Below are 20704 nucleotides of genomic sequence, written 5' to 3' on the forward strand. Positions count from 1 at the left end.
ATAAATGTGAAAGTTTTCCTACAACCAAATTTGCAAAACTAAATTAAATTTTGAACAAAAATATCGACGATTAGATCAAAAAAGTTTACATTTTCATTGTAAATGTGATGTAGAATGAAATGAGTTGGTCCCTACTAGCAAAAACAAAAAGGAATGAATTTTGTCCGTTACATCATCATCTATCATGAATGGAAAAAATATGTTTTCAGTGAACCCTAGGTAATTTTTGGCTTAGAATCTAAATATTCAGTAAAAATGGGAGGGGGGGGGGTTCCTATTTTAAAATGAAATGTTGAACTCTCCCCTTCTTATGGGAGTGGGGTTTGGAGGTGGTGTGAGCTCAGAAGTTATCAGCACACACAGATGTCCCCTCTGAAAATATTAACTTTTCATCTGGGACTTTTTTTTTCAAATTATAGATATTTTTTAGAGATCTTTAGTTTGAAAGGAAGAATTTTTTAAGCTTTGAAGGTAAGATAACTCGTATAGTATGCATATTTTATACAACCAAAGAATAAAAATTAATCATGTGCCTGATTGACATACCTTCTTATTCTGAAAAACTTCCTCACCAAGAAGGAATTTGTCAAATGGTGCCTGATTTACATCTACTGAGTGCTGGTCTGAGACACTCACCTAATTACTTAACTGGATAACATTAGATGACAGTAATGTGATAATTTTTGTCAGGGAAAGTAGACAACTCAATCTATTTTTTGTTGAAAATATAACCATTTTGGATTAGAAATGTGGTTTCACAATCAGGCAAAAATTAACAGAGTTTGTAGAATGTATAGTCAGAGAAATACACCATATATGCTGCAATTCTGATAGTTTCAGTCTACGTAATTCTAATACCTTCAGTCCTTTGAAGACTGCAGACGGAAACATGCAAACATCCCAAGTTCAGAAGCAATCTGATGGTACAAGACAAAAGGTTCAAACTATCGCTAGTAGGGTAAGTGTTTAACAAACTAAGAATTTCTTGAGAGGCAGTGTCAGGTCTGGAACAAAAACCAGATAACCAGTATTTTATGCTAAGTGCAGGGCTCAGGAATGTCACCTGTGATTTTGGCTCCTGTGGGAAGGAGCTATTTAAAAAACTCATTTAAGTACATGATGCAAATAACAGTTTGGACCGCAACCTCTGTTATACAGTTGAGGATAACATCAGCACATTGTTGAAAATGCTCCTTGTGGGACGCTTTGAGCAATATAATATGTATTAAATGAAGTAGTCTGCGTAGAGCTTGGAGAATTCCTCAGGAGAGAGGGGCATTCACACACAGGAATTTCCTGGCAGATTAAAACTATGTGCTGGATCGAGACTCGAACTCGGGACCTTTGCCTTTCATGGGCAAGTGCTCTACCATCTGAGCTACCCAAGCACGACTCATGCCCCGTCCTCAGAGCTTTACTTCTGCCAGTACCTCGTCTCCTACCTTCCAAACTTAACAGAAGCTCTCCTGCAAAGGTCTCGAGTTTGAGTCTCGGTCCGAGACACAGTTTTAATCTGCCAGGAAGTTTCATATCAGTGCACACTTCGCTGAAGGGTGAAAATCTCATTCTGATTCACACACAGGTTTGACTGGTTCATCATCCCTCACTCAGCCACATCATATGCAGCATCGCTGCATCTGACTGCTTCTGCTACGAGGCTACTTGCAGAGCTAATTACCAAACTATCTGAAACCTCATAAATAATGATCCCAAACTTCTAATACACACATATGAAAATAAAATGGCAGGCAAAACATTGGCAGATGAGGTGTGCTTATTGGGACATCACATGGAAATCATGGGCAAGTGTAGAGCACTTGCCCACAAAAGGCAAAGGCCCCGAGTTCGAGCCTCGGTTCGGCATACAGTTTTAATCTGCTAGAAAATTTCATATCAGTGCACACTCCACTGCTGATTGAAAATTTCACTCTGGAGGTGCATCTTGATGGATACAAGGTTTTGTCATACCACTTTTGATCTAATATGAACAAATTAGGGATGTCTGTATTCATAAAAACATAATAATAAAGTCATACCCCTCTAGGATAATACAGTGCTTGGCCTCTTACTATTCGAGTATCATGCCACATGGACGTTTGTTTGTCATTGGTGTTTGCATGCTCAGGAATCTGCTTCCGAATGGTCTGGTCACAATTACACTTCACATGACCTATAAAATTTAATCATAGCTCAGCTTTTATATATCAGTGCTGATCTGGTTTCAGATTGAAATCTGTATTTGAGAGACCATGTGACACTGAAGAACTTAGGCCACATCATCAGTGAAAGATTGTAATTTATTTTTTAAGCTGTTTTAACTAGTATTGTTGTACATTTACATGAAATGTTGTTGTTGTTGTTGTTGTTACTGTTCTTGTTGATATCTCCATCTGAAGATGGTTTGATCCAGCTCTCCATGCTACTCTACACTGAACAAGAATCTCCATCTCTGAATACCTACTGCAACCTATGTCCATTCAATCTGCTTACTGTATTCATCTCTTGGTGTCCTACTAAAGTTTTTATCCCCTACACTTTCCTCCAATTCTAAACTGATGATTTCTTGTGCCCAGTCAACTGATCCTTTATTTTAGTCAAGTTGTGCCACAAATTTCTTTTCTCCCCAATTCTATTCATTAACTCCTGATAAGTTACGTGAGCTACCCATCTAATCTTCAGTATTCTTCTGTAGCATCCACTTCAAAAATTTGTAAGCTCTTCTCACTGTAACTATTAATTGTCCACATTTCACTTCCATACATGGCACAATGTAAGGAAAAAAAAGTACCTTCAAAGAAGACTTTCTAACACTTTAATTCATATTAGATGTTAACAAATTTCTCTTCTTCAGAAATGCTTTTCTTGACATTACCAGTCTACACTTTATATTCTCTCTGCTTTGGCCATCATCAGCTATTTTACTCCCAAAACAGCAAAATTCATCTACTACTTTTAGTGTCTCATTTCCTAATCCAATTGCATTAGTGTTATCCGATTCAACTTGATCACACTCCATTACCTTCATTTTGCTTTTATGGATGTTCATCTAACATCCTCTTCTGAAGGCCTTGTCTATTACATTCAACTGCTCTTTGAAGTCTCTGTAGTCTCTGACAGAATTGCAATGTCATCAGGAAACTTCAAAGCTTTTCTTTCTTCTTCATAATTTTTCTTTGGTTTCTTTGACTGCTTGATCAACTTACAGACTGAATAAAATCAGGGATGGGCTACAACCCTGTCTCACTTCATCCTCAAGCAAAATTAATGGTGAAAACTTACAAAGTGATGATATCCAGTACACTGAATCATTAAGTGCCACAGTTTGTGATGGTCTTACTGAAACAGTAAAATCTTCTATCAAAATCAGGAAAGGTGTTGTAAGCAATCTTAGCAATGAAAACTCGCGAAGTGACAATACTCATTTTTCTGAACCTTTAATATCCACTGTTCATGAAGAAGTGCAAAGTGAAAACACATATTCAAGAAACAAATATCACTGGAACAACAACACATACAGAAAAAAAACCAATTAGTCGTCACAGTACTGAAAAGGAAAATCAAGAAGACTTTCTCATTATAGGTGACTCACTACTAAAAAATGTTGATGTGCCAAAATCGAGACTCGATGTTCACCCTGGTATCAGGATCCATCAATTAAATAATCACTTAATCAATATTCGAAATTCAAATCTGAGATCTTCAGGTGAAGCCACAAGAATCCACAAAGGTGTTTACATTCATGTAGGAACAAATTCACTATGCAGCACCACCGAGGAAGAAATTGTCAGTGAAACTAGAAACTTAATCCGATCAGCTAGAAACTTATACAGGTCTTCAAGAATTGTAGTCAGCAGAATAATCTACAGAAGGTCTGTGAGTGATACTTATATAGAGAGGATAAATTGTAATATTCGTGAGATCTGTAATAATCTAGGAGTAATATTTATCGATCCAAATAAGTTTTTAAGCAACAAATGTCTGGGGAAAGATGGTACTCACTCAAACAGGTTAGGCTCTAAGATCTTCACTAAGATAATTACTGATATTTGCAATATTATAAATAATAAGGGAAACTAAAAAGCAGAAGAGGGGATGACCTTGCACAAAATGTGCCTGAAGAAAGCAATATTTCTTTCCTTCATTATAATGTAGAGGGATTAGGCAGTAAGATTGATGTTTTCAACCACTGTCTTTCAGATGTTACACCCCACATACTAGTTGTCAGTGAACACCAAAAATCTGCAGATAACATACACCTGTTTAAAATCCAAAATTATTCATTAACTGATTTTTACTGTCGTTCTAACCATAAAGGTGGAGGAGTGACTATCTACCTGAGAACAAATAACCCAGTAGAATCTTATGAAAATATCGCTTGGGTAAAAGAGTATTCCACTGATTTGCACTGTGGAATTGTAGCAATTAAGTTAAAATTCTTGTCTGTTGTATAGATCACCAAATGGAAATTTTGAATTATTTCTTAATTCCCTTGATACAGTATTATGTGAATTAATGTCCAAGCAAGAGCATATAAATGTTATATTATTAGGGGATATTAATGTCAACATGTTACAAGATTCCCAAGAAAGCAAACGCTTCAAAGACTGTATTTATTCTTATGGCGCAAAAGATCTGTTGGGAGACATACCCACTAGAATCACTCCAAGTAGTATAAGCTCTATAGACCATGTTATTACTAATTGTGAAAATATTGCCACAGCTGCTGTTGTAAATGGTCACATCTCTGACCATCTAGGCCAGCTATTAGTGCTAAAGGGAGATCCTTGTATAAAACCAAAGAAAATTTATGAATACAAAAGGAATCTCTCTGTTATCAACATTGCCAAACTGAGAGAGAGCCTTGGTCATGAATCTTGGCATCTAGGAGTGAATAATAAATGGGATGCCTTTCTACATACATTATCTTATCATCTAAATAATACTGTTCCCATTAGAAAGATAAATATTAATAAGAATAAGGCAAGACAGTCAAGGCCCGTGGAATTTGATAATACTACCAAAGAACTGAAAGAAAAAATGGAAGAAATGTATATGATACAAAGAGAGACCAAAAACAACGAGCACAAGGATAAATACAAACAATACAAGTACCAGTTTTGCAAGCAAGTCAAAAGATTGAAGGCTGAAAAGATTAACTCAAAAATACAAAATTCAGATTGTATCTCCAAGACCTGCTGGTCGACAGTAAATGAAATAAGAGACAGTAAAACAAAACTAAAAGGTAATATCAACGTACAGATATCTAATAACAATATTGATGTCACCAATCCCCAACATTTTTATGACTATTTCATAGATATCATAGAATATGACTTTTGTACCACAGATAAAGTACCTGTTGGAAGTCTTGCTGAGGACAATTCTGAAGCTAATCAACTCCATGAACTTGAAATCAAGGATATTTTGCAGCTCATCAGAGAATGTAAAAACAAAAAGTCCACTGGATGGGATGAAATTTCTCTATTTTTACTTAAACAGTGTGAAAACAATCTAGCGTATCCCTTGGTGCATCTAATAAATAGTGTCTTAAAAGAACGAGTGTTCCCTGACATACTAAAATTAGCCATTGTTAAACCTCTCTACAAAAAAAGGTGATAAACAACTAGTAGAAAATTACAGACCACTCGCCTTAACTTCTGTTTTTAGCAAGTTAATTGAAAAAATAATTCTGAAATATATGTTAGAGCATTATAATAAGCACAACATCCTGGGAGATTTTCAGCACGGTTTCAGAAGTGGTCATAGCACCATGAAAGCCACACTTCAATTTATGCTGAAAGCTCTTGCAAAATTGATGAAGGGATACAAGTATCTGGAGTTTTCCTAGACCTATCAAAGGCTTTTGATAGGGTTGATCATAAGGTACTTCTGTCAAAACTGGCCAGAGATGGCATAAGTGGAAAATTATTGCACCTCATCACATTATATTTAAAAAACAGAAGACAGTGTACCTCAATCTCACACAATAGTGGACAAACATTAAAAAGTTATACATCAAGGGTCAGGAGTATTAAATTTGGTGTGCCTCAGGGATCGATAATTGGTCCCTTCCTCTTTAATGACTTCCCAAAGATAGTAAAAAATGATACCTTCATTACAATGTATGCAGATGACACTTCAGGCCTTTGTTGGGGAAATGATATTCTTAATCTCGGCATAGAGGTAAAAAAATTTATAGATATTGCAAAGTAAAAGTTTGAAAATGACAATCTAATAGTCAACATACAAAAAACAAATATAATCCCCTTCAAAAAATGGTTCAAATGGCTCTGAGCACTATGGGACTTAACATCTATTGTCATCAGTCCCCTAGAACTTAGAACTACTTAAGCCAAACTAACCTAAGGACACCACACAACACCCAGTCATGACGAGGCAGAGAAAATCCCTGACCCCACCGGGAATCGAACCCAGGAACCCAGGCACGGGAAGCGAGAATGCTACTGCACGACCACGAGCTGTGGACTATAATCCCCTTCAATGTTGGTGATTTACAAACTTGTATTGATTCTCAAGATAGCAATATTGTAGGGAAAATCTGCAGTGAGTGTAAATTCCTAGGTATATGCATAGATAGCAAACTACTATGGACACAACAAATTGACAACATATGTGCAAGGCTATCACCTAGCCTGTATGTTTTAAGAAGAATAGCTCCATATGACAATACCCAAACAATGAGGATGATGTATTTTGGTTTAATACATCCATTTCTAGCATATGGTCTTGCACTGTGGGCCGGGGCTTCCAAAACTCATGTAGACCGAGTATTTAAACTCCAGAAAAGAGCTTTGAGAATATTAGGCAAAAAAGATGCTCGAACATCATGTAAGGAATTGTTTATAGACTTTAAAATTCTGACTATCTATTCAATGCATATGTTTGAAACAATAGTATTAACTGTAGAAGATAAGAAATATATCTGTCGTAATGCAGAAATTCATGATCACAATACTAGACAAGTGCAAAATTACCATATGATACACAGAAGACTGAAAAAAACTGCAAACAGTCCATATATTAAAGGAGTAAAATACTTCAATGCACTGCCAAATGAACTGAAGGTAATAACTGGAGAGACATTCAAAAAACATCTAAAATCGTTGCTCTGTAGAAACTAAAATCTAAAGTATTATTATGTAAAATAATTTGGACTACATTCTTAAGTTCCTATTATAAAGTAAAATTAGATTGTATACTGTTGTATTGTACTACCAATTGCTATGCATGTAATTACATGTTTCACGCAAATAAATTACAAATTACTGTTCCCCTTCAAGATCTCCATACAAGCTGTAATTAACCTTTCACTCCCCAGTTATGCAGGTTACAATTCTCCCCTAGTTACATATGTTTCATGTTAACTGAATCTTCTGTCGGTTCTTGGTAGAACAACATTATAATAAATGAAAATCACTAGTTTGCTTTTGTTCTACAGTATTACTTTTATTGTGTTAATCGGCTTTTGGCTTACAAGGCCATCTTCAGAAATTTACTGAGTATTGTCACCAAAGAAGTTACAATGTTTGTAAACAACATTGGAAGAGAAATTACACATCTAGATTGAAGCAGAAACATGCAGTAAATAACACCTTTGACAAAGTGGTGGTAATGTAATGAAAAAGTAAAAAATCGAACAGTAAATAACAAAAGCTGGAGTAGGCAGGAAAAAACTTTAACACAAAATAGGAACAGCATGCCTACCTAACAGTTTCTATTGATAAACAAAACTAATAAAATAAAATAAAATTAGTACCTGACAAGGTTACTTCAGGAGGTATAAAACATGGAGAGTGATGCACAAGACAACTAAAAGAAGAAACAATTATCAATGTATCTACAGAATATATAAGGAACTTAAGCAATATCAATAAGATAAACAGAAATGAATAAATGCAGGAAAATGCAATCTTTGAGAGTGTGGTGGTAATGCATTTTTAAAAGGTAAAAAGGCTGAACAATACATAAATACAAAAGGAACAAACAGGAAAAACATTAACATTATACTCAAAACTGTGACTATGTAACAGTTTGCAAGAAATAAATGAACCATGTAAAAGATAAACAATATTTGTTGAGACAAGAGGTATTAAATATGGAAAGTAATACAAGAACCAGTTAAAAGAAAGCCCTAACAATTGAAACTACAGTCTATATGGAATACATATTCAACTTCAATAAAATAAAAGAACTTAATGAATAGAGGAAAATGGGAATATGTAGGAACAGACATGGTGGAAAATAATGAAAAACCGTTGTTGCTAAAGTCCCTTATATATTCTGTAGATACATTGATAATTGTTTCTTCTTTTAATTGGCTTGTGCATCACTCTCCATGTTTTATACCTCCTGCAGTAGCCTTGTCAAGTACTAATTTTATTTTATTTTATTAGTTTTGTTTATTAATAGAAACTGTTATGTAGACATGCAGTTCCTATTTTATGTTAAAGTTTTTTTTCTGTATTTAATAAATACTTATTGAGGAATACATAAATGTGCAAAATTTGAAAAGTTTCATTTAAGCAGCTTTAGGCAGAACTTTATTATCCGGTGCTTAGTTGACACTTTGCTGATTGTAAGTACATAATTAATTTAACTACAAATGTATTATTCAAAGATGTATGATTAAAAACTGTATTTTAAACAAGATATTGCATGACAGTTCCTAGCAAATTAAACCTGTGTGCTGGACCAAGACTCGAATGCGAGCCCTTTGCCTTGCATGAGCAAGTGCTCTACCAAGTGAACTTCCCAAGCATCACTCATGACCAGTCATCAGAGCTTTACTTCTGCCAGTAACTAATTTCCTACATTCCAAACTTCACAAAAGCTCTCTTGCAAAACATATAAGACTAGTATTCCTGGAAGAAAGGATATTGCAGAGATGCAGCTTAGCTCAGCCTGGAGGATGTTTCAGAATGAAATTTTCACTCTGAAATGGAGTTTGAATTGATATGAAACTTCCTTTCAGATAAAAATTGCATGCTGTAGTGATACTCAAACTTGGGATCCTTGCCTTTCCTGAGCAAGTACTCTACTGACTGAGATATCCAAGCATGATTCATGACCAGTCCTCACAGCTTTACTTCTGCCAGTAACTCATTTCCTACCTTCTAAACTTCACAGAGGCTCTCCTGCAAAACATGCAAGACTAGCACTCCTGGAAGAAAGGATACTGTAGACACATGGTCTAGCCACAGTATGCAGAATGTTTCCAAAATGAAATTTTCACTTTGCAGCAGAATGTGTACTGATATGAAACTTCCTGGAAGATTTAAACTGTGTGCTGGACTGAGACTCAAACTCAACACCTTTGCGTTTCACAGGCAAATGCTCTACTGGCTGAGCTACCTTAGTATGCCTTACAACTCAGCCTCACAGATTTACTTTTGACAGTAACTCATCTCCTACTTTCCAAACTTCTCAGAAGCTTTCCTGTGAAATATGAATGACTGGCACTCCTGGAATAAAGGATATTGCAGAGACATTTAGCCATGGTTTGGGGTATGTTTCCAGACTGATATTTCACCGTCAGAAGTAAAGCTGTGAGGATGGGCCTTGAGATGTGCTTGGATAGCTGTCAGTAGAGCACTTGCCCATAAAAGGCAAAAGTCCTGAGCTTGAGTATCAGTCCAGCACACAGTTTTAACCTGCCAAGTATTTTCATATCAGCACACATTCCACTGCAGAATGAAAATTTCATTCAAGATGTTGCACAACATTTCTGGATGATTAAAGTCTGCAGCTGACCACCTGTCCTATTCTTATTAAACTAGAGTTATATATTCTGCATGAATGTATACTTTGGGCTATTTATTTTAGTTGTATTATGATGTACAAATCCTACATCATTGTGAGATGAGTAAGCCACAAATTGTGAGAGGATCCTTGGATAAAAAAATTTAACCAAAGTTTATTAGAATGTGGTTGAACAGACCCTGTTTGAAAGTTCTCATTATCTTATTTTAAGAAAATACATTAGTTTGCCACAAAACTTATTACTTCAAAAGTTACTGATATTCAAAATTTTCATGTTCTACAAATTTTTAATCAGAAAGTGTAATTATTTCAGAAAACTATGGTTTTTCTATTTATGAAAATTTACACTTTAATTATAGTTAATTACAAAATTATTGTAGTTATTTAAGAAGTATTTATTCTAAAATATTCTGGTGCTGAACACAAATCTATGTTGTAAGTAAGTTTGTAAGTTTTCTTCTCTTCTTCTTCCTCAAACATTTCTGATTATTCAGGTCATTCAAAGTTTGTAAGTATTGCTTCCTATTGATAACTCCATGGTGCAATGTTGGTTATCTAGCAAACCAGAGGTGCACTAATAATGAGTGATACTGCAGATTTTATTTGCTCATATTCAGCTTCATGACTATTTTGAGAATGAGACATTTATATTTTATGTAGCTAATTTTGGGAAGTAAACTTAAAATTGGTTTGCTCAACTGGGATTTTAATATATGCTTAGATGGGAGGTGTAAACCTACAATAACCTATACAAATTTTATTTGGAATTCAGGTAATGTCAGAAACAGTGACAAAAAAATCTAGCACACTTCACTTACTTTCATCCCATAACATCAACAGGATAGTTTTTTGGGGTAGCTTATCATGCCAAGCTAATGTTTCCCAAATCCAAAAGTCTGTAATATGAATTACTATTTGTTGTGTGAAATCAGGAACTCCCTGCACAGGGCTTTTTAAGAAACTGGAGATACTAATTACTGCATAAAACATATTTATCCCTTATGAAATCACAAATATCTCTTTTACAAACCAACAGATCAATTCATGAAATCAGTACTATAATAAAGATTTAAAACCACTTACTTTGACCCAGAAAGGTGTACATTATTCAGGAACATAAATTTTCAAAAATGTAACAGCAGCTACGAAAAGTTTAACTACTAACAAAGTTCAGTTAAAGAGGTGCCTAAATGGTGTATTGGGACAAATTTCATAGTAAAACAAACTGATGTAAGAAACATGTTTTTCAAGTAAGAACTGTTTTGAAATAAAAATACAATAATTAGAGTTTTCTTAGCAATTTTATTTTTATATGAAAGCCTGTACTGTATTCTATCTGTCTACATAATTCCCACCAATTTTTGGCATGTTTATGCTTGTTTGTGAATATCTGAAATGACTCTTCCGATGGGAATCTGGCCAACAGTGAAATACACATTACGATTCATTTTATTAGTGTTAAAGGTGTGAAAGCAGCTGAAATTCATCATCAAATCAGTGAAGTGTTTGCTGAAAATATTATGAGCAAAGGGATGATATGGAAATGAGTGAGAGCTTTTAAAGATGGCTGTACAAATGTGCATAATGAGGAGTGAAGTGAGTGACCTTCAGTCACTACAGATGATTTAGTGCAGAAAGTTGATGAAAAAGTGAGAGAAAACAGATGATTATGTAACAAGTTTCCTCAAGCATCAAGAAGTGAGCTTTATGCAATTGTTGCTTAATCATATGGCAGATTTCAACAAGGACAATGATCTAATGCTGGTTGTGTGGTATTATAACTGCCATAATATTTGTGGAGATTATGCAGAAAAGTAGATTTCATGTAAAAATAAAATTGAGAATAAAAATGCACTTCTTTTATTTTTAGCTCAAACAGGACTTTGTAAGAAAATGTCCTTTGTACATATTATTTACAACATCAAATAATGTGAGTGTTCAGTGAAACATCTCTTTTCCTCTTGTGTACAGTAATATGATCAACATAAATAAGTTTACAATGCTGATTTTCTGTTTGATGATGTCACACACACCTTGTGACAAGTTTGTTATCACCTCTCAAATAACATTATGTTTAAGATTTCTTGACTTATTTCAACACCAACAAAAATCATTTCACTTACGATCTGTAGAAACTGGCATATCCATTTTTATGTAAATATGCATCATCATATGTAGTCTTCTTTTGTGACATGCTTGATATCTTTGAGGATCTCAACACTATGGATCTATAGAAGAAGAGTATATCTAATCTAACAATTAATGAAAGAACAGATTGCTACTAACCATGAAGATGACCCATTAAGTTTCAGCCAGGCACACCAAAAAGACTTAACAATCTTTACAGGTCATCTTTATGGTGAGTAGCAACATATCCTTTTAGTAATATTGCTGATATTCCAACCTGGAGTTTCCATTGTTTGATTAGATCTAATCTAATATGCACAGTATGCAATTGACTCCACACAATGAATTTGACCTCTAAGCATCCATTACAAATAACAGTATAAACATCCCCATGGTAAAGCAACAAGGTGGGCAAGAGAACACCTGTAATGAAATCTGTGTCATTGACAATGGGAGTCTCTCCAGCACTGAGTGCAGAATTTGTCTGATGACTGTTGTAGAAAAGTGTGATTCAGGGATGTGTGCAATAGATCCATCAGGGAGGTGGGTCAGTCACATTTTGGGGTGATATCAGGTACAGATTTTGGATGCCTTTCATTCTTATGGAGGTAATTTGAGAGCGGTGCAGTATAAGTACAGGGTGTTCTGTGCCATTGTTGTTGTTGTTGTGGTCTTCAGTCCTGAGACTGGTTTGATGCAGCTCTCCATGCTACTCTATCCTGTACAAGCTGCTTCATCTCCCAGTATGTACTGCAGCCTACATCCTTCTGAATCTGCTTAGTGTATTGATCTCTTGGTCTCCCTCTATGATTTTTACCCTCCACGCTGTCCTCCAATTCTAAATTGGTGATCCCTTGATGCCTCAGAACATGTCCTACCAACCAATCACTTCTTCTAGTCAAGTTGTGACACAAACTCCTCTTCTCCCCAATTCTATTCAATACCTCCTCATTAGTTATATGATCTACCCATCTAATCTTCAGCATTCTTCTGTAGCACCACATTTTGAAATCTTCTATTCTCTTCTTGTCCAAACTATTTATCGTCCACATTTCACTTCCATACATGGCAACACTCCAAACAAAAACTCTCAGAAACGACTTCCTGACACTTAAATCTATCCTCGATGTTAACAAATTTCTCTTCTTCAGAAACGCTTTCCGTGCCATTGCCAGTCTACACTTTATATCCTCTCCACTTTGACCATCATCAGTTATTTTGCTCCGCAAATAGCAAAACTTATTTACTACTTTAAGTGTCTCACTCCCTAATCTAATTCCCTCACCATCACCCGAGTTAACTCAACTACATTCCATTATCCTCGTTTTGCTTTTGTTGATGTTCATCTTATATCCTCCTTTCAAGACACTGTCCATTCCGTTCAACTGCTCTTCCAAGTCCTTTGCTGTCTCCGACAGAATTACAATGTCATTGGCAAACCTCGAAGTTTTTATTTCTTCTCCATGGATTTTAATACCTACTCCGAATTTTTCTTTTGTTTCATTTATTGCTTGCTCAATGTACAGATTGAATAACATTGTGGATAGGATACAATCCCGTCTCATTCCCTTCTTCCATTTCATGTCCCTCGACTCTTATAACTGCCATCTGGTTTCTGTACAAATTGTAAATAGCCTTTCTCTCCCTGTATTTCATTCCTGCCACCTTCAGAATTTGAAAGAGAGTATTCCAGTCAACATTGTCAAAAGCTTTCTCTAAGTCTACAAAAGCTAGAAATGTAGGTTTGCCTTTTCTTAATCTAGCTTCTAAGATAAGTTGTAGGGACAGTGTTGCCTAACGTGTTCCAATATTTCTACCGAATCCAAACTGATCTTCCCCGAGGTCAGCTTCTACCAGTTTTTCCATTCATATGTAAAGAATTTGTGTTAGTATTTTGCAGTCGTGACTTATTAAACTGATACTTTGGTAATTTACACATCTGTAAACACCTGCTTTCTTTGTGATTGGTATTATTATATCCTTCTTGAAGTCTGAGGGTATTTCGCCTGTCACATACATTTTGTTCACCAGATGGTAGAGTTTTGTCAGGACTGGCTCTCCCAAGTCTGTCAGTAGTTCTAATGGAATGTAGTCTACTTCTGGGGCCTTGTTTCAACTTAGGTCTTTCAGTGCTCTGTCAAACTCTTCACGCAGTATCATATCTCCCACTTCATCTTCATCTACCCTCTTCCATTTCCATAATATTGCCCTCAAGTACTTTGCCCTTGTATAGACCCTCTATATACTCCTTTCAGCTTTCTGCTTTCACTTCTTTGCTTAGAACTGGGTTTCCATCTGAGCTCTTGATATTCATACAAGTGGTTCTCTTTTCTCCAAAGGTCTCTTTAATTTTCCTGCAGGCAGTATCTATCTTACCCCTAGTGAGATAAGCCTCTACATCCTTACATTTGTCCTCTAGCCATGCCTGCTTAGCCATTTTGCACTTCCTGTCGATCTCATTTTTGAGACATTTATATTCCTTTTTGCCTGCTTCATTTACTACATTTTTATATTTTCTCCTTTCATCAATTAAATTCAATATTTCTTCTGTTACCCAAGGATTTCTACTAGCCCTCTTCTTTTTACCTACTTGATCCTCAGCTGCCTTCACTACTTCATCCCTCAGAGCTACCCATTCTTTTTCTACTGTATTTCTTTCCCCCATTCCTGTGCCATATGAAATGTAAAGTGCATTATTTCAGTGATCTTGGGAGATAGTGTGTGGAGGGTTGTATGTGTATGTGTGGGGTGTGCTAACTAAGAGTGAGGTAGCCTTGAATAGCAGTGTCTCATTCACCTAGACGACAGATTGTTTGTGTGCCAGTGGTTGCATATTGCCTGGATGAATGCAGTCTTCCCTGTTTCCTCCAAAAAGTGCCACATTTATCTTTGTGTACAGCATACCAAGGAGGATCCAAGTATGTTACAGTGTATGGATTGGAGCAAAACAGCATTGAATGTTACCGAGCAGAAAGTTTTAATTTCACAGATCTGCAAAGACATGCACTTTTGACCTATAATATAAGCTGTTATTTTGGTCAGTTTTGTTTTTTGTATTTTATATGAAACTTATTTCATAATTTTCTCCCACTCCCTGCTACTTGTGGATCTAACTCCAAACTGTTTTGCAGATATGCAGGTGGTTGAAAACTTTTTTGATATGATTATATAATTTTACATAATAGAAACAATAAACAGAAGTGACCAGAGACCATCAGTATTATCAAATAGCTCATTTCCTTCAGTCTCCATGCAGTTAATCCAGAGAATCTTTGGAAAGATTTAAGTCTGGATTTCATCTCTCATTCATTTTGACCAATACATTCAAAATATAAGTTTGTTTGGAAATCATAGTATCAACTTCTTCTGTTTTTTTTTCTGTTTCCTTGAGAAGTTCATAGAAATGCAGTATGGGTAAAAGAAAAGAAGTAAACAACGTGTCTGCTGGCTGTGTGTAGACTAGGGTGAGACCATTTGTAATGGGATGGGTAATGGGTCCGAGTGCAAAACTAGCCTGTTTAATTCAGTTTCTGCTTCTGTTCTGTGCAGTCTGTAAAGTTCCACTATGATCTTGAATGTGTCAATGGGCTCACAAATACCATGTATAATCTCAGTGAAAATATTGCTACACACAGACCATTTACACGAAAGACTATTACATTAATTTTAAGCTAGATACAAATGAAACACGCCAACACAGGAATATTATCTATTAAGAAATTCATTTGCAGAATACAAGAAATTGTAACTCAGAAATGATTTCACTTTGTTTTTGAAGCTGGTTTTTTTAAAATCTTTCAATGGCTTTAATTCATAATGGATGTCATCAAATATTTTTACAGCTGCACAATTTTCTACATTCTATGCAATACTATGGGTCGCCTGTGAATAGCGAAAGCTGTTTTTGTTTCTATTTGTTTCTATTTGTTGCATACAGATGAGAGTAAGACAATCTGTCATGATTATGGTGTTAAAAATACAAATGTAAGTTATCAAAATAGTTTGTCAGTTTCTTCCACGCAACAACCTCTCCAAATTTCCATTAGCTTCTCTTCCCATTTTCCCAGTGTTTAAAATGACCCATATCGTTTTTGTCATGTTAAGAGACCATGCTTTACCTTATTTTCCAGGTTTGAAACACAGAGAAACCAAAAAGATCAAGACATCAGTTAGAAGTAACAGGTATACTTTGATGGCTGGACACGGGATTGAAACATTGTCCTCCCGAATGCAAGTCCAGTGTGCTAACCACTGCGCAACCTTGCTCGGTTTTGTAGTTAAGTATTCTGCATAAGTATTTTCTCATAATAATATATTTTTTTAAATTGTTCTTCCTGTTATCACAGGTAAGCACCAATTATCCTACATCAATAAAATTCCCACTAAATGATAGAAAACACATCCAGTCATCAATAGAAAAGAGCCACTCACCAAAATGACAACATGTGCCTTACAATATAAAGCTCGTGCTACAGCTATTCTTTGCTTCTGTCCTCCAGAGAGAGTAATTCCCTTCTCTCCAATTTCAGTCAAGTCCTTGCCAGGAAGTAAGTCAATATCTGGCTCTAGAGCACAAGCAGATATAACTTTCTGGTATCTTCGTGGTCTGTATGGTTGCCCAAAGAGAATATTTTCTCTTAGTGTTGCGTTTAACAACCAAGGCTTCTGTGAAGAGTAAGCAATGGTCGCGCCACTGAAAGGATAAAAATACATAAGTTAGTGTCATTATCAGAATTCAGTATGAGGAGTAGTTTTAACAATAATATTCATAATAGTAATGTTACTTTAACTTTTACTTTGGTAACAGGAGTATTTCACTGAAAAGAAAGTTCTCACTTAGCTTTCAAATGACTTGGACTCTTCTTTAAGAAGGTCTATACCCTCCCAAGCTTCGTTTCTCATATGGCAGAATATTTTATGGTATTTAATAGCAACATTCCCCATGATTTTTCTTATGTATTTCACCTTGATGTTACATTCTCCTCTGTCAGCGCCATTTCCAAAATTAAAGCTAATGGAATTTTAGTTGTTAGATTAATCCACTTTGTATCTGCAAGAGGATTGCACCTAAAGGTTTTGTTCATTAGCAGTACCAGTTACCTGCAGGATTTAGTGTGTTTGGGGCTGCCTATACTTTCTGACAGATGGAAAGCACATGGGTCACAGGTAGTCATTAAGTAACTTAGTGCAGAAACAAATACAGAACAGTTCAACCAAAGCTACATTCATGAAGTGGGTGGATCATGTGGCAATATTCTGTTTCTAAAGTAAGTGGGATTACAACGTAACACAACATTTTCAACTTCCTTCACTCATCTGGGCATGTTGTTTTTGCTGTTTATTGTTTTTATTATTTTTTATTCTTAAAATTAGTGTTCAGTAAGTTAATCATTTGGCACAATGTTTCCTGGTTGTCTTCAAATCTGTATCAAGACTTTCACATCATTCTAATATGAAACAACTGAGTAAAATAAACATGTTTGGCTTCCACACAAAGTTATCTCTCAGGACAACAATCATGATTTCTAAAGGCAATCCAGTACCCATATCACTTGGAATTCCTCTTCTAGCACCAGCTCTTTATGCATTTTGTGAGTCTAGTAAAATAAAAATGCTGCCTTGAAACAATCAGTATTACTGGCACTGTAGTCAAGACCACAGCATTTTTGTAGTAACAAGCTAGTATGAATGTAAGCATGACATAAATTGGATTCATAGTTGGAGTGTATGCAGAACAATAATAGGTAATTGAGTAACATTTGCTGAGTATAGCATTATTAGGAGAATGAGGTGTGCAAGGAGAAAAACATATTTCTTTGAGTAACATATTGAGTTTGTATGAGTTACGTAATTTAAGAGTGAGAAGACCACTCACTAAAAAGCAGTCACTGAGAATAAAACACAAACACACACACACACACACACACACACACACACACACACACACACACACACGCACACCTGTCCACCTATTTTGAGCCAGCTGAACACACAGTATCGAGATTGCAGTTCGGGAGGTTTACTGGGGTGGGGGTTATGGCAAGTGGGAGTAGAGGGAGAAAGGCAGGAAGCAAGAAGGTTGGAAATGGGTAGCTTTGGCTTAAAGGAAGAGACCAGATGAACAGGATAGAAGTGGGAGGGAGGACTGGGAGGTGCACAGGCTAATCATGTGACACACTGGTACTGGAGCCGGTGAGGTGCAACATATGATGAAGATGGCATGGAAGTGTGGACTGGGTGGGGGTGGCACGACTGAGGGGTTATGTATGTTCATAATTTCAACAATCAGTTGTGCCATGAACAATACACCAAAGATATTAAATATTGATTATTGTGAAGTTTTAGTGTTTAAAGTAAGCTTCTGAAGAAAGCCGTTCTAGTGATATCCTGCCCAGTCACACACATCTGATTACATGTAGAATTTTTAGGTACTGTGGTGATAATCAGCAAACCTATTGTATCTAGCTGCATATTGAAAGAAACTATACAATATGACTTGATGACAAGAGAGCATTTTAGAGTACGAGTACTGAATTTGATAACATGAAATATTAAAAATCTTACCAGAATTAATTACTATCACTTTGAATGCCTTCCCCTACCCTGTAGAGTCTAGACAATTAAAAGTACAGTGATATTACGATTGTAGTATATTCAGAGGAACATACATACATAGACATAATCATGGTCTTATTTCAAGAGCCATATATCCATGAGGTGCACCAGTTTTAAGGCAGGTATTCCCAAAATGAAATGTAGATTTAGCAACCCAAGAAGCATGCACTGCCTCTCCTTTCCTATCTTCTGGGTGTTTACAAGGTAGAAAATTTCTTCCACAATATGTTTCATTCCCACAATCCCTGTAGCCTCCCCTGGTCCCAATCTTAGCTTTACCCCTGCCGTCTCCATTTCTCTAACCTCCATTTTCTCTTGTCGCTCTCCATTCACATCGTTCTCATAATTTTCTTATTCTAACCTTCTACCCTGTATCTCTCTCTCTCTCTCTCTCTCTCTCTCTCTCTCTCTCTCTGTCTCTCTCTCTCTCTCTCACACACACACACACACACACACACACACACACACACACACACACACACACATACATGTGCACGCTCTCAAACTCTGCCCCCTCTGTTTGTTGCCATTAATAATGCACTATTTTCAATTGTGCTTCTGCTGCTGATAAGCTTCTGTCATCTCCATTTTATCTTGCCAATACTTTCCTAAACCCTTCCTTGCTCCAGTCATCTTCTTCTTCCTTCTCCTCATCCAAATTCCATTCTTGCTCCCATATCACTTTCATTTATGCTCCTCTGATGGTTCAGTTGGTAGGAATGAGTATATTGGTATAGGATCAGCATTAATATTTCCCCATGTGGGTGAGTGAAGAAGCTCTTCTGTAATGCAGAACTATTGGCAATCTGTAGTGGGATGACAGCAGAGTACAATGGTGTGGAAGGAACAATGGTTTCAGAGCTCACTGTTCATTCGACGACTATCCAACATAACTGTAAGTGGACTAGGATGGCCATTGGAACATTAGCTTTAAACAACAGAATAATGCAAACCTCTGATGATCCAAGCTTCTTGTTAAATTACACAACATTTTTGTCAAGGTATGCTGCCTCCAACAGAATCGCTCTTTAACTCATACATTGTGGGTTGGATATATACTGATGGTGCCAATATTGTATTATGGGTGACGTTAGCCTGGGCGAGATCTGTAGTTATTTCAGAGAGCACTTTGCAAGTTTGACGTACGTATATTACATCAATGACCATTTGTGCCCAAGCCTGATCTCTTTTCACATGGGTATGGATTGTTTCAAGCCATATCATTGTACATGCCACAAAGTTAAAACATTCCAAAGGGCATTGAGAAGTATAGTGATAATTTCATAACATGTCCTCAAATTTGCAGGGTACCAGATCCATTGAAAATATTCATGACATTGCTGAAAGCCATCTCAGAAACCACAAATCCCCACATTATAATTTACAGGGAACAAGTGTCCTGTGTATGGGATGATGATGACCTCTATCTTTTGCTCACATACTAAATCCTTATAGAATCTGTTCAACAATAAATACCACTTGTTTTGCCTGCAAAAGTGGCCCAACATATCATTATGTGTGTGGTCATTACACACTTGATGATCTAAGGATCTGACTTTTCTGCAGAAAACCAATCCATGTAGCTTTTTTTATACTTCTCCTATTTTCTGTATTTTATTTAATCTAGTGGTGCAATTCAAAGTTATAATCCCAACAAGAACACATTTAATTTCTCTGCATAATCATTCTGCAAATAGAAAGTAAAGATACTATGTAATACTAGTATTTCAATTGCTATCACACAGAGAAGGCATTGGCGGCTTCTTGCTGCTAACATACTTCACATATGACCAGAATCTCTCTCTACGTGGATACTCTGCAAATCACATTTAAGTGCCTGGCAGAGGGTTCATTGAACCACCTTCACAATTCTCTATTATTCCAATCTCGTATAGTGCGTTGAAAGAACAAACACCTATAACTTTCTATACGAGCTCTGATTTCTGTTATTTTATCGTGATGATTGTTTCTCCCTATGTAGGTCACAGTCAACAAAATATTTTCACATTCGGAGAAAAGTTGGTGATTGAAAATTTTATGAGAAGATTCTGTCGCAACGAAAAATGCCTTTCTTTTAATGATGTCCAGCCCAAATCCTGTATCATTTCAGTGGCACTCTCTCCCTTCGTGATATACAAAACATGCTGCTCTTCTCTGAACTTTTTTGATGTACTCCATCAGT

The 20704-nt window shown here is 36.1% G+C and overlaps 1 protein-coding gene across 1 annotated transcript in view; it reads right to left on the bottom strand.

Moving 5' to 3' along the window:
- Positions 1-20704, bottom strand: part of LOC124607240 (ATP-binding cassette sub-family C member Sur) — a 410012-nt gene that overhangs the window by 191036 nt on the left and 198272 nt on the right. The window contains exon 12 of the mRNA XM_047139518.1: positions 16339-16600. Coding sequence (XP_046995474.1) covers positions 16339-16600 — 262 coding nt within the window. The remainder of the gene's footprint in view (positions 1-16338; positions 16601-20704) is intronic.

This window comes from Schistocerca americana, chromosome 1 (genome assembly GCF_021461395.2).
Source record: "Schistocerca americana isolate TAMUIC-IGC-003095 chromosome 1, iqSchAmer2.1, whole genome shotgun sequence".
Lineage (NCBI taxonomy): Eukaryota > Metazoa > Arthropoda > Insecta > Orthoptera > Acrididae > Schistocerca > Schistocerca americana.